This window comes from Panulirus ornatus, chromosome 12, assembly GCF_036320965.1.
Source record: "Panulirus ornatus isolate Po-2019 chromosome 12, ASM3632096v1, whole genome shotgun sequence".
Taxonomy (NCBI): domain Eukaryota; kingdom Metazoa; phylum Arthropoda; class Malacostraca; order Decapoda; family Palinuridae; genus Panulirus; species Panulirus ornatus.
The window spans coordinates 29073627-29090176 of NC_092235.1; the positions used below are offsets into that span (position 1 = coordinate 29073627).

At 42.5% G+C, this 16550-nt stretch overlaps 1 protein-coding gene across 1 annotated transcript in view; it reads left to right on the forward strand.

Annotated features, from left to right (window-relative positions):
* Positions 1-16550, forward strand: part of LOC139752243 (uncharacterized) — a 68718-nt gene that overhangs the window by 33873 nt on the left and 18295 nt on the right. The window contains exons 6-7 of the mRNA XM_071668277.1: positions 7528-7687; positions 8659-8804. Coding sequence (XP_071524378.1) covers positions 7528-7687; positions 8659-8804 — 306 coding nt within the window. The remainder of the gene's footprint in view (positions 1-7527; positions 7688-8658; positions 8805-16550) is intronic.

Genomic DNA, 16550 nt, shown 5'->3' on the forward strand with positions numbered 1-16550 from the left:
CCATGCATACCTCTAGCTCCCCATGCTTACCTCCAGCTCCCCATGCTTACCTCCAGCTCCCCATGCATACCTCTAGCTCCCCATGCTTACCTCTAGCTCCCTATGCTTGCCTCTAGCTCCCCATGCTTGCCTCTAGCTCCCCATGCTTACCTCTAGCTCCCCATGCATACCTCTAGCTCCCCATGCTTGCCTCTAGCTCCTCATGCTTACCTCTAGCTCCCCATGCTTACCTCTAGCTCCCCATGCTTACCTCTAACTCCCCATGCATACCTCTAGCTCCCCATGCATACCTCTAGCTCCCCATGCTTACCTCTAGCTCCCCATGCTTACCTCTAGCTCCCCATGCTTACCTCTAGCTCCCCATGCATACCTCTAGCTCCCCATGCTTACCTCTAGCTCCCCATGCATACCTCTAGCTCCCCATGCTTACCTCTAGCTCCCCATGCTTACTTCTAGCTCCCCATGCTTGCCTCTAGCTCCCTGTGCATACCTCTAGCTCCCCATACATACCTCTAGCTCCCCTTGCTTGCCTCTAGCTCCCTATGCATACGTCTAGCTCCCCATGCATGCCTCTAGCTTCCCATGCACATCTCTAGCTTCCCATGCATACCTCCAGCTCCCCATGCTTACCTCTAGCTTCCCATGCATGCCTCTAGCTTCCCATGCATGCCTCTAGCTTCCCATGGATGCCTCTAGCTCCCCATACATGCCTTAAGCTTCCCATGCATACGTCTAGCTTCCCATGCATACGTCTAACTTCCCATGCATACCGTTAGCTCCCCATGCATGCCTCAAGCTTCCCATGCATACGTCTAGCTTCCCATGCATACATTTAGCTCCCCATGCATACGTCTAGCTTCCCATGCATCCCTCTAGCTTCCCATGCATACCTTCAGCTCCCCATGCATGCCTCTAGCTTCCCATGCATACGTCTAGCTTCCCATGCATACTTCAGCTCCCCATGCATACGTCTAGCTTTCCATGCATGCCTCTAGCTTCCCATGCATACCTTTAGCTCCCCATGCATACCTCTAGCTTCCCATGCATACGTCTCGCTTTCCATACATACGTCTAGCTTCGTATACATACCTCTAGCTCCCCATGCATACCTCTACCTCCCCTCTTGTTCCCTATGCATACATCTAGCTCCCCATGCTTACCTGTAGCTCCCCATACATACCTCTAGCTTCCCATGCTTATCTGTAGCTTCCCAATCTTACCTCAAGCTCTCCATGCATATCTCTAGCTCCCCATGCATACCTCTAGCTCCCCATGCATGCCTTTTGCTCCCCATGATTACCTCTAGCTTCCCATGCTTACCTCTAGCTCCCTGTACATACCTCCAGCTCCCTGTGCATACCTCCAGCTCCCTATGCATATCTCTAACTTCCCACGCTTACCTCTAGCTCCCCATGCATACCTCTAGCTTCCCATGCTTACCTCTAGCTTCCCATGCATACTCCTAGCTCCCCATGCTTACCTCTTGCTCCCTATGCATACTTCTGGCTCCCCATGCTACCTGTAGTTCCCTATGCTTACCTCTCGCTCCACATACATACCCTTAGCTTCCCATGCTTACCTGTAGCTTCCCATGCTTACCTGTAGCTTCCCATACTTCCCTCTAGCTCCCCATGAATACCTCTGTATCTCTGACTCTTCATATATACTTCTGGCTCTTCATATGTACCTCTGGCTCTTCATCTATACCTCTGGATCTTCATATGTACCTCTGGCCCTTCATATGTATCAATGTCTTTTCATCTATACCTCTGGTCTTCATCTATACATCTGGCTCTTCATCTATACCTCTGGTCTTCATCTATATAGACATTTCATCTATATATCTGGCTCTTCATCTATACCTCTGGCTCTTCACCTATACATCTAGCTCTTCATATGTATCAATGGCTCTTTGTATATACCTGTTTCTTCATATGCACCTCTGGCTCTTCATCTATACCTCCAGCTCTTCATATGAACCTCTATCTTCATATGTACCAATGGCCCTTCATATGTATCACTGGCTCTTCATATGTACCACTGAATCTTCATATGTATCACTAGATCTTCATATGTAACACTGGCTCTTCGTATGAACATCTGGATCTTCATACGCACCTCTAGCTCTTCATATGTACCAATGGCCCTTCATATATATCACTGGCTCTTCATATGTACCAGTGAATCTTCATATGTATCACTGGCTCTTCATATATACCTCTGGCTTTTCATATATACCACTGGCTCTTAATATGACCACTGAATTTTAATATGTATCACTGGCTCTTCATATGTACCAATGGCTCTTCATATATACCAAAGGCCCTTCATATGTATCACTAGCTCTTCATATGTACCAATGACTCTTCATATGTATCACTGGCTCTTCATATGAACATCTGGATCTTTATATGTACCTCTGGCTCTTCATGTGTACCCCTGGCTCTTCATCTATACCTCTGGCTCTTCATATGTACCCCTGGCTCTTCATCTATACCTCTGGCTCTTCATATGTACCTAAGGCTCTTCATATGTACCCCTGGCTCCTCATCTATACTTCTGGATCTTCATCTATACTATTGGCTCTTCATCTCTACCTCTGGCTCTTCATATGTACCTCTGGCTCTTCATATGTACATCTGGCTCTTCGTACATACCTCTAGCTCTTCATGTGTACCACTAGCTCTTCATATCTACCACTGGTTCTTTGTATTTAACTCTGGTTCCACATATGTACCTCTGGCTCTTCACACATACCTCTGGCTTTTCGTCTATACTTGTGGCTCTTCATATGTATCTCTGGCTTTTTGTATGTACCACAGGCTTTTCATATGTACCTCTGGCTCTTCATATGTACCTAAGGCTCTTCATATGTACCCCTGGCTCCTCATCTATACTTCTGGATCTTCATCTATACTATTGGCTCTTCATCTATACCTCTGGCTCTTCATCTATACCTCTGGCTCTTCATCTATACCTCTGGCTCTTCATATGTACCTAAGGCTCTTCATATGTACCCCTGGCTCCTCATCTATACTTCTGGATCTTCATCTATACTATTGGCTCTTCATCTATACCTCTGGCTCTTCATATGTACCTCTGGCTCTTCATATGTACATCTGGCTCTTCGTACGTACCTCTAGCTCTTCATGTGTACCACTAGCTCTTCATATCTACCACTGGTTCTTTGTATTTAACTCTGGTTCCACATATGTACCTCTGGCTCTTCACACATACCTCTGGCTTTTCGTCTATACTTGTGGCTCTTCATATGTATCTCTGGCTTTTTGTATGTACCACTGGCTTTTCATATGTACCTCTGGCTCTTCATATGTACCTCTGTATTTTCATATGTACCTCTGGCTAGATTTGTATGTACCCCTGGTTCCTCATATGTACCTCTGGTTCTCATGTGTACCTCTGGCTCTTCATATGTACCTCTGGCTCATGATATGTACCTCAAATTTTTGTTGCTGATATGTACTTCAAGATCTTCCGAGATAATTCCTCATTTTTCATTGGTACTTTCTGGCTCTTTATAGATATTTTGTGACTCTGTTCTGGTACTTTCTGGCTCTTTATATGTACTTCCTGGTTCTTCATGTGTATGTTTTGCTCTTTATGGATACTTCCTGGCTCTTCACTGGTACTTCCTAGTGTAAGACACACACACACACACACACACACAGGCATGCCATTAATCTTTTATTGATTGTCATTATTATTTCACTATGAGTCAATTATGCGTGCATAGTGCCATTGTATAAAGGCAAAGGGGATAAGAGTGAGTGCTCAAATAACAGAGGTATACGTTTGTTGAGTGATCCTGGGAAATTATATGGGAGGGTATTGATATATATTGATATAATGCAGGAGACAGCAACAAAGCAAAAAAAAAAAAAAAAAAAAAAAAAATATATATATATATATATATATATATATATATATATATATATATATATATATATATATATATATATATACACATATATATATGTGTGTATGTGTGTGTGTGTGTGTGTTAGCATGTATCAGATTGCTGGATCACATGGAAAGTCCCTATGACTCATCCACTCCTGTTGTTTGATCATATAGAGCTGACCTGTTGTTTGATCCCATGTTGCTGACCTGTTGTTTGATCACATGTTGCTGACCTGTTGTTTGATCAAGTGGAGCTGACCTGTTGTTTGATCATGTGAAGCTGACTTGTTTGATCATGTGGAACAGACCTGTTGTTTGATCGCATAGAGATGACCTGGGGATAGGGGAGAGAGAATACTTCCCACGTACTCCCTGCGTATCGTAGAAGGCGACTAAAAGGGGAGGGAGCAGGGGGCTGGAAATCCTCCCCTCTCATTTTTTTTTTTTTTTTTCAATTTTCCAAAAGAAGGAACAGTGAAGGGGGCCAGGTGAGGATATTTCCTCAGAGACCCCAGTCCTCTGTTCTCAACGCCACCTCGCTGACGTGGGAAATGGCGAATAGTATTAGAAAAAAAAAAAAAAAAAAAAAAAAAAAAAAAATATATATATATATATATATATATATATATATATATATATATGTATATATATATATATATCCTCTACCACTTCTGAAACCACACTGCTCTTCCCCAATCTGATGCTCTGTGCATGCCTTCACCCTCTCAATCAATACCCTCCCATATAATTTACCAGGAATACTCAACAAACTTATACCTCTGTAATTTGAGCACTCACTCTTATCCCCTTTGCCTTTGTACAATGGCACTATGCACGCATTCCGCCAATCCTCAGGCACCTCACCATGAGTCATACATACATTAAATAACCTTACCAACCAGTCAACAATACAGTCACCCCTTTTTTAATAAATTCCACTGCAATACCATCCAAACCTGCTGCCTTGCCGGCTTTCATCTTCCGCAAAGCTTTTACTACCTCTTCTTTGTTTACCAAATCATTTTCCCTAACCCTCTCACTTTGCACACCACCTCGACCAAAACACCCTATATCTGCCACTCTATCATCAAACACATTCAACAAACCTTCAAAATACTCACTCCATCTCCTTCTCACATCACCACTACTTGTTATCACCTCCCCATTTGCGCCCTTCACTGAAGTTCCCATTTGCTCCCTTGTCTTGCGCACTTTATTTACCTCCTTCCAGAACATCTTTTTATTCTCCCTAAAATTTAATGATACTCTCTCACCCCAACTCTCATTTGCCCTTTTTTTCTCCTCTCGCACCTTTCTCTTGACCTCCTGTCTCTTTCTTTTATACATCTCCCACTCAATTGCATTTTTCCCTTGCAAAAATTGTCCAAATGCCTCTCTCTTCTCTTTCACTAATACTCTTACTTCTTCATCCCACCACTCACTACCCTTTCTAATCAACCCACCTCCCACTCTTCTCATGCCACAAGCATCTTTTGCGCAATCCATCACTGATTCCCTAAATACATCCCATGCATCTTTCCACCTCCAATTTGGTCTCCCTCTTCTCCTCGTTCCCTCCACCTCCGACACATATATCCTCTTGGTCAATCTTTCCTCACTCATTCTCTCCATGTGCCCAAACCACTTCAAAACACCCTCTTCTGCTCTCTCAACCATGCTCTTTTTATTTCCACACATCTCTCTTACCCTTCCGTTACTCACTCGATCAAACCACCTCACACCACACATTGTCCTCAAACATCTCATTTCCAGCACATCCATCCTCCTGCGCACAACTCTATCCATAGCCCACGCCTCGCAACCATACAACATTGTCGGAACCACTATTCCCTCAAACATACCCATTTTTGCTTTCCGAGATAATGTCCTCGACTTCCACACATTCTTCAAGGCCCCCAGAATTTTCGCCCCCTCCCCCACCCTATGATCCACTTCCGCTTCCATGGTTCCATCCGCTGCCAGATCCACTCCCAGATATCTAAAACACTTCACTTCCTCCAGTTTTTCTCCATTCAAACTCACCTCCCAATTGACTTGACCCTCAACCCTACTGTACTTAATAACCTTGCTCTTATTCACACTTACTCTTACCTTTCTTCTTCCAGAAAAACTGGAGGAAGTGAAGTGTTTTAGATATCTGGGAGTGGATCTGGCAGCGGATGGAACCATGGAAGCGGAAGTGGATCATAGGGTGGGGGAGGGGGCGAAAATTCTGGGGGCCTTGAAGAATGTGTGGAAGTCGAGGACATTATCTCGGAAAGCAAAAATGGGTATGTTTGAGGGAATAGTGGTTCCGACAATGTTGTATGGTTGCGAGGCGTGGGCTATGGATAGAGTTGTGCGCAGGAGGATGGATGTGCTGGAAATGAGATGTTTGAGGACAATGTGTGGTGTGAGGTGGTTTGATCGAGTGAGTAACGGAAGGGTAAGAGAGATGTGTGGAAATAAAAAGAGCATGGTTGAGAGAGCAGAAGAGGGTGTTTTGAAGTGGTTTGGGCACATGGAGAGAATGAGTGAGGAAAGATTGACCAAGAGGATATATGTGTCGGAGGTGGAGGGAACGAGGAGAAGAGGGAGACCAAATTGGAGGTGGAAAGATGGAGTGAAAAAGATTTTGTGTGATCGGGGCCTGAACATGCAGGAGGGTGAAAGGAGGGCAAGAAATAGAGTGAATTGGAGTCATGTGGTATACAGGGGTTGACGTGCTGTCAGTGGATTGAAGCAAGGCATGTGAAGCGTCTGGGGTAAACCATGGAAAGCTGTGTAGGTATGTATATTTGCGTGTGTGGACGTGTGTATGTACATGTGTATGGGGGGGGGGGTTGGGCCATTTCTTTCGTCTGTTTCCTTGCGCTACCTCGCAAACGCGGGAGACAGCGACAAAGTATAAAAAAAAAAAAAAAAAAAAAAAAATATATATATATATATATATATATATATATATATATATATATATATATATATATATATATATTCTTTCTTTCAAACCATTCGCCATTTCCCACATCAGCGAGGTAGCGTTAAGAACAGAGGACTGGGCCTTTGAGGGAATATCCTCACCTGGCCCCCTTCTCTGTTCCTTCTTTTGGAAAATTAAAAAAAAAAAAAATGATGAGAGGAGAGGATTTCCAGCCCCCCGCTCCCTCCCCTTTTAGTCACCTTCTACGACATGCAGGGAACATGTGGGAAGTATTCTTTCTCCCCTATCCCCAGGGATATATATATATATATATATATATATATATATATATATATATATATATATATATATATATATATCCCTGGGGATAGGGGATTAAGAATACTTCCCACGTATTCCCTGCGTGTCGTAGAAGGCGACTAAAAGGGGAGGGAGCGGGGGGCTGGAAATCCTCCCCTCTCGTTTTTTTTTTTTCCAAAAGAAGGAACAGAGAATTGGGCCAGGTGAGGGTATTCCCTCAAAGGCCCAGTCCTCTGTTCTTAATGCTACCTCGCTAACGCGGGAAATGGCGAATAGTTTAAAAGAAAAATATATATATTTGAATGTGAATATGTGTATGAGACTAAATTCATGAGAAATCTTCAACTGATTCATGTGGTGGACAGGAGGTGGTGGTGGAGGTGGAGTACGTGGAACTTCCAGTTTACCTGACCTGTACAACACTGCTGCGTTCACCCACCCAGGACCCAGCTGCCCTACACCCAGCGCCAACACACACACACGACTCACACACGCCCACTCTGCTGTGGACTTGATGGTGGGCAGGTGAGTAGCTACTGTACCTGCAGTAATTACCTATATCATTCATCCTTTACTAGTCCCATCAACCAGTCCATGCTAGTTCCTTGAGTGACCCTACCTGCAACTGTCTCATTTCATCTTGCTTGCAGTACTTTTATGTAACCTTGTTCACATTAGTCTTCTTTCTCTGCCTGAATATGTCTTCCTGTCTACCTGCAGTAGTCTCTTGCATCACCTTCATCTACTCTTTCACCCTACCTTTATTAGTCTCGAATGCCAGCTTACCTATGTTAGTCCCACATGTAATCTGTCTTGCACACATCTCATGTTTCACCCATGTTTGATTGGTCTGAGGACATATTGTGCCTTGGAAGTTGCTGTTGGAAATGAGTAGCAGAATAACTAGTCTACCTGAGGGAGTTAGGTGTTTCGCCCTCTTGCCGGCCTTTGGGATTCAAGATCCCATATTTGCATAATGTAATTCCTAAAAGAGGTGTACATGTATCTATATATGCTTGATCTACCTCCTGGCAGTGAGGTCTCTTCCACTACCATTAATCACATAGTTTAGCCTTCTCTGACAACTGTCAAAAGCATGGTCATATCTCCTGTGATAATCAATGAACTGAACAAAGCAGTGGTATATTTTTTTCTTTACTTTTCAGCCAGTAAAGCTCAGTTCTTTGATTTTTTTCTAACCTTGTTGCAATAGAAACTTATGGCCAATATCAAGAGTTTGGCCCATCTAGCTTGCACTCTACCATTCCTTCCTCATCTTCCTTTCAAAGATGTTGGTAATCCTGGTTTCTCTTCCTTAAAAAAAATAGTCTAATATGTCCAGCACAATCTTCCTAAAAAAAAATAGTCTAATATGTCCAGCACAATGTGTGGTGAGTGCTTCGCACTAACCCTGCCAATCTGGCTAAATCTCATCTTAGATAGGTACTTCATCCTTTCCATCTCTCACTTGTACTAACATCTTGTCATATTTGCAGTGGCAATGGTACTAGGGTGAGGGGGAAATATTGGGGCAATGAGAGTGACAGCGGTGGTTCCACTGACTCCCTTATTGATGAAGCTGAGCACATCACCACCACACCCCTTGATCCCCATGTCTACAGTGTGCATCCCCCTACCCATGGTTTGTACCCTTCTGTACCTGATACCTACAGACAATGTTGAATCAGTGGTGATTGTTTAGACTGAATCTATGGTCTGTATTTAATGGCCATAATCTGAAGCTCACACTGCAGTCAGAACCCCATACTCATGGTCTATACACCATAGCCAAGGTCTGTACATCACGTGAACCCACAGCAGAAATCTAATGCCCAGTGTGTACCCCTTACCTCAAGTCTGTACCTTACACCCCACACCTGTAGCCTGTAGCTCTAACCCACAATCTTACCTCATATCAAGGGTCAGTACATTGTACCGATGTGGTGTACTCAACATACACAATCTGCTCCCCACACCCATGATTTATACTGCATAAATATAATCCATACCCCATGCCCACAGCTTTTACAATGCCATAGTTTGTGACCCACACCCTGCACATGACATGCATAACTAGTACACTGTACACTGATACTCAGTACCTTCAACCCCATAGTATAGTCTGTAAATTATACTTCCACTCTTTATCCACCTTATATATTCTGAATCTTATATGCATGGGCTGCACTGCACTGGTTAATATCAGAATGGCATTGGAATATATGTATAAAGGAATGTTCAATAAACTGTTTACAGCTCAGACATGATTTACTACATAGTTGGGACTACTATACTTTCAAATAAACCCATTTTTGCCTTCCCAGATAAACTCTCATTCCACATGTTCCTCAAAGCTACCTGAATCTTTATGCCCTCACCCATCCTATAACTAACTTCTGCTTGCATGATTTTATTTGCTGCCATGCCCACTCTAAGGTATCTAAAAACACTCCACTTCCTCCAATTTTTCTCCTTTTAAACTCACATCCCAACATCCTAACTAACCAGACCCTCTGCCTTGCTAAATCTAATTAATAACCTTGCTTCTTTTCACATTTACTCTCTGCTTCCTCCTTTCACACTCTCTCCCAAACTCAGACACAAACTAACCAGACCCTCTGCCTTACTAACACTAATTAATAACCTTGCTTCTTTTCTCATTTACTCTCTGCTTCCTCCTTTCACACACTCTCCCAAACACAGACACAAAATTCTGCAGTTCCTCACTCAAATCTATCAGTGCCTCGTCATCAGCAAACAACAAATGACTTTCTTCTCAGGCCCCCCTCACCCCTTTCAGGCTACCTACTCATCCCTCTCTGTAACACCTTTGCACTTACTTCCCTCACTAACCCATTAATAAGCAAATTAAACATCCATAAACAAATTAAAATTAAAGCATACAATAATAAAACCTTCCACAAGGCATCTATCAACCCTATCATTTGTTTTCTCCAGATCCATAAATGCCACAAACAAATCCTAGTACTTCTCTAAGTATTTTTCACATATATTCTTTAAGCCTGATCCACACATCCTCTACCATTCCTGAAACCCCACTGTTTCTACCAAGTATGATGCTCTGTATATGTAAATCTCCCATACATACTGTGTATCACTAGGAGTACATTCTTTTCAACAACCTCTAACTCCAAAGGAGTCTTTATTTCCCTCCTACTGGTAGCAGGGCAGCCTTGGGCTGTAAGACCTTCGGATTGGTCCTTGATAAAACCAGGACCCTTTTGTGGAAACTGTTTCCTGGCGCTACCTTGCTGACATGGAAAATGGTGATCAAGTATAATAAATAAAATATTTCTATTTTTTTATTTATTTTGCTTTGTCGCTGTCTCCCGCGTTAGCGAGGTAGCACAAGGAAACAGACGAAAGAATGGCCCAATCCACCCATATACACATGTATATACATGCACGTCCACACACGCAAATATACATACCTATACATCTCAATGTACACATATATATACACACACAGACATATGCATATATACACATGTACATAATTCATAGTCTGCCTTTATTTATTCCTATATATATATATATATATATATATATATATATATATATATATATATATATATATATATATATATATATATTTTTTTGCTTTGTCGCTGTCTCCCGCGTTTGCGAGGTAGCGCAAGGAAACAGACGAAAGAAATGGCCCAACCCACCCCCATACACATGTATATACATATGTCCACACACGCAAATATACATACCTACACAGCTTTCCATGGTTTACCCCAGACGCTTCACATGCCCTGATTCAATCCACTGACAGCACGTCAACCCGGTATACCACATCGATCCAATTCACTCTATTCCTTGCCCTCCTTTCACCCTCCTGCATGTTCAGGCCCCGATCACACAAAATCTTTTTCACTCCATCTTTACACTCCAATTTGGTCTCCCACTTCTCCTTGTTCCTCCACCTCTGACACATATATCCTCTTGGTCAATCTTTCCTCACTCATTCTCTCCATGTGCCCAAACCATTTCAAAACACCCTCTTCTGCTTTCTCTACCACGCTCTTTTTATTTCCACACATCTCTCTTACCTTTACGTTACTTACTCGATCAAACCACCTCACACCACAACATTGTCCTCAAACATCTCATTTCCAGCACATCCATCCTCTTGCGCACAACTCTATCCATAGCCCACGCCTCGCAACCATACAACATTGTTGGAACCACTATTCCTTCAAACATACCCATTTTTGCTCTTCGAGATAATGTTCTCGACTTCCACACATTCTTCAAGGCCCCAGAATTTTCGCCCCCTCCCCCACCCTATGATCCACTTCCGCTTCCATGGTTCCATCCGCTGCCAGATCCACTCCAGATATCTAAAACACTTTACTTCCTCCAGTTTTTCTCCATTCAAACTCACTCCCAATTGACTTGACCCTCAACCCTACTGTACTTAATAACCTTGCCTTATTCACACTTACTCTTACCTTTCTTTTCCAGGAAAAACTGGAGGAAGTGAAGTGTTTTAGATATCTGGAGTGGATCTGGCAGCGGATGGAACCATGGAAGCGGAAGTGGATCATAGGGTGGGGGAGGGGGCGAAAATTTTGGGAGCCTTGAAGAATGTGTGGAAGTCGAGAACATTATCTCGGAAAGCAAAAATGGGTATGTTTGAAGGAATAGTGGTTCCAACAATGTTGTATGGTTGCGAGGCGTGGGCTATGGATAGAGTTGTGCGCAGGAGGATGGATGTGCTGGAAATGAGATGTTTGAGGACAATGTGTGGTGTGAGGTGGTTTGATCGAGTAAGTAACGTAAGGGTAAGAGAGATGTGTGGAAATAAAAAGAGCGTGGTTGAGAGAGCAGAAGAGGGTGTTTTGAAATGGTTTGGGCACATGGAGAGAATGAGTGAGGAGAGATTGACCAAGAGGATATATGTGTCGGAGGTGGAGGGAACGAGGAGAAGAGGGAGACCAAATTGGAGGTGGAAAGATGGAGTGAAAAAGATTTTGTGTGATCGGGGCCTGAACATGCAGGAGGGTGAAAGGAGGGCAAGAAATAGAGTGAATTGGAGTCATGTGGTATACAGGGGTTGACGTGCTGTCAGTGGATTGAAGCAAGGCATGTGAAGCGTCTGGGGTAAACCATGGAAAGCTGTGTAGGTATGTATATTTGCGTGTGTGGACGTGTGTATGTACATGTGTATGGGGGGGGGGGTTGGGCCATTTCTTTCGTCTGTTTCCTTGCGCTACCTCGCAAACGCGGGAGACAGCGACAAAGTATAAAAAAAAAAAAAAAAAAAAAAAAATATATATATATATATATATATATATATATATATATATATATATATATATATATATATATATTCTTTCTTTCAAACCATTCGCCATTTCCCACATCAGCGAGGTAGCGTTAAGAACAGAGGACTGGGCCTTTGAGGGAATATCCTCACCTGGCCCCCTTCTCTGTTCCTTCTTTTGGAAAATTAAAAAAAAAAAAAATGATGAGAGGAGAGGATTTCCAGCCCCCCGCTCCCTCCCCTTTTAGTCACCTTCTACGACATGCAGGGAACATGTGGGAAGTATTCTTTCTCCCCTATCCCCAGGGATATATATATATATATATATATATATATATATATATATATATATATATATATATATATATATATATCCCTGGGGATAGGGGATTAAGAATACTTCCCACGTATTCCCTGCGTGTCGTAGAAGGCGACTAAAAGGGGAGGGAGCGGGGATATATATATTTGAATGTGAATATGTGTATGAGACTAAATTCATGAGAAATCTTCAACTGATTCATGTGGTGGACAGGAGGTGGTGGTGGAGGTGGAGTACGTGGAACTTCCAGTTTACCTGACCTGTACAACACTGCTGCGTTCACCCACCCAGGACCCAGCTGCCCTACACCCAGCGCCAACACACACACACGACTCACACACGCCCACTCTGCTGTGGACTTGATGGTGGGCAGGTGAGTAGCTACTGTACCTGCAGTAATTACCTATATCATTCATCCTTTACTAGTCCCATCAACCAGTCCATGCTAGTTCCTTGAGTGACCCTACCTGCAACTGTCTCATTTCATCTTGCTTGCAGTACTTTTATGTAACCTTGTTCACATTAGTCTTCTTTCTCTGCCTGAATATGTCTTCCTGTCTACCTGCAGTAGTCTCTTGCATCACCTTCATCTACTCTTTCACCCTACCTTTATTAGTCTCGAATGCCAGCTTACCTATGTTAGTCCCACATGTAATCTGTCTTGCACACATCTCATGTTTCACCCATGTTTGATTGGTCTGAGGACATATTGTGCCTTGGAAGTTGCTGTTGGAAATGAGTAGCAGAATAACTAGTCTACCTGAGGGAATTAGGTGTTTCGCCCTCTTGCCGGCCTTTGGGATTCAAGATCCCATATTTGCATAATGTAATTCCTAAAAGAGGTGTACATGTATCTATATATGCTTGATCTACCTCCTGGCAGTGAGGTCTCTTCCACTACCATTAATCACATAGTTTAGCCTTCTCTGACAACTGTCAAAAGCATGGTCATATCTCCTGTGATAATCAATGCACTGAACAAAGCAGTGGTATATTTTTTTCTTTACTTTTCAGCCAGTAAAGCTCAGTTCTTTGATTTTTTTCTAACCTTGTTGCAATAGAAACTTATGGCCAATATCAAGAGTTTGGCCCATCTAGCTTGCACTCTACCATTCCTTCCTCATCTTCCTTTCAAAGATGTTGGTAATCCTGGTTTCTCTTCCTTAAAAAAAATAGTCTAATATGTCCAGCACAATCTTCCTAAAAAAAAATAGTCTAATATGTCCAGCACAATGTGTGGTGAGTGCTTCGCACTAACCCTGCCAATCTGGCTAAATCTCATCTTAGATAGGTACTTCATCCTTTCCATCTCTCACTTGTACTAACATCTTGTCATATTTGCAGTGGCAATGGTACTAGGGTGAGGGGGAAATATTGGGGCAATGAGAGTGACAGCGGTGGTTCCACTGACTCCCTTATTGATGAAGCTGAGCACATCACCACCACACCCCTTGATCCCCATGTCTACAGTGTGCATCCCCCTACCCATGGTTTGTACCCTTCTGTACCTGATACCTACAGACAATGTTGAATCAGTGGTGATTGTTTAGACTGAATCTATGGTCTGTATTTAATGGCCATAATCTGAAGCTCACACTGCAGTCAGAACCCCATACTCATGGTCTATACACCATAGCCAAGGTCTGTACATCACGTGAACCCACAGCAGAAATCTAATGCCCAGTGTGTACCCCTTACCTCAAGTCTGTACCTTACACCCCACACCTGTAGCCTGTAGCTCTAACCCACAATCTTACCTCATATCAAGGGTCAGTACATTGTACCGATGTGGTGTACTCAACATACACAATCTGCTCCCCACACCCATGATTTATACTGCATAAATATAATCCATACCCCATGCCCACAGCTTTTACAATGCCATAGTTTGTGACCCACACCCTGCACATGACATGCATAACTAGTACACTGTACACTGATACTCAGTACCTTCAACCCCATAGTATAGTCTGTAAATTATACTTCCACTCTTTATCCACCTTATATATTCTGAATCTTATATGCATGGGCTGCACTGCACTGGTTAATATCAGAATGGCATTGGAATATATGTATAAAGGAATGTTCAATAAACTGTTTACAGCTCAGACATGATTTACTACATAGTTGGGACTACTATACTTTCAAATAAACCCATTTTTGCCTTCCCAGATAAACTCTCATTCCACATGTTCCTCAAAGCTACCTGAATCTTTATGCCCTCACCCATCCTATAACTAACTTCTGCTTGCATGATTTTATTTGCTGCCATGCCCACTCTAAGGTATCTAAAAACACTCCACTTCCTCCAATTTTTCTCCTTTTAAACTCACATCCCAACATCCTAACTAACCAGACCCTCTGCCTTGCTAAATCTAATTAATAACCTTGCTTCTTTTCACATTTACTCTCTGCTTCCTCCTTTCACACTCTCTCCCAAACTCAGACACAAACTAACCAGACCCTCTGCCTTACTAAAACTAATTAATAACCTTGCTTCTTTTCTCATTTACTCTCTGCTTCCTCCTTTCACACACTCTCCCAAACACAGACACAAAATTCTGCAGTTCCTCACTCAAATCTATCAGTGCCTCGTCATCAGCAAACAACAAATGACTTTCTTCTCAGGCCCCCCTCACCCCTTTCAGGCTACCTACTCATCCCTCTCTGTAACACCTTTGCACTTACTTCCCTCACTAACCCATTAATAAGCAAATTAAACATCCATAAACAAATTAAAATTAAAGCATACAATAATAAAACCTTCCACAAGGCATCTATCAACCCTATCATTTGTTTTCTCCAGATCCATAAATGCCACAAACAAATCCTAGTACTTCTCTAAGTATTTTTCACATATATTCTTTAAGCCTGATCCACACATCCTCTACCATTCCTGAAACCCCACTGTTTCTACCAAGTATGATGCTCTGTATATGTAAATCTCCCATACATACTGTGTATCACTAGGAGTACATTCTTTTCAACAACCTCTAACTCCAAAGGAGTCTTTATTTCCCTCCTACTGGTAGCAGGGCAGCCTTGGGCTGTAAGACCTTCGGATTGGTCCTTGATAAAACCAGGACCCTTTTGTGGAAACTGTTTCCTGGCGCTACCTTGCTGACATGGAAAATGGTGATCAAGTATAATAAATAAAATATTTCTATTTTTTTATTTATTTTGCTTTGTCGCTGTCTCCCGCGTTAGCGAGGTAGCACAAGGAAACAGACGAAAGAATGGCCCAATCCACCCACATACACATGTATATACATGCACGTCCACACACGCAAATATACATACCTATACATCTCAATGTACACATATATATACACACACAGACATATGCATATATACACATGTACATAATTCATAGTCTGCCTTTATTTATTCCTATATATATATATATATATATATATATATATATATATATATATATATATATATATATTTTTTTGCTTTGTCGCTGTCTCCCGTGTTTGCGAGGTAGCGCAAGGAAACAGACGAAAGAAATGGCCCAACCCACCCCCATACACATGTATATACATATGTCCACACACGCAAATATACATACCTACACAGCTTTCCATGGTTTACCCCAGACGCTTCACATGCCCTGATTCAATCCACTGACAGCACGTCAACCCCGGTATACCACATCGATCCAATTCACTCTATTCCTTGCCCTCCTTTCACCCTCCTGCATGTTCAGGCCCCGATCACACAAAATCTTTTTCACTCCATCTTTACACCTCCAATTTGGTCTCCCACTTCTCCTT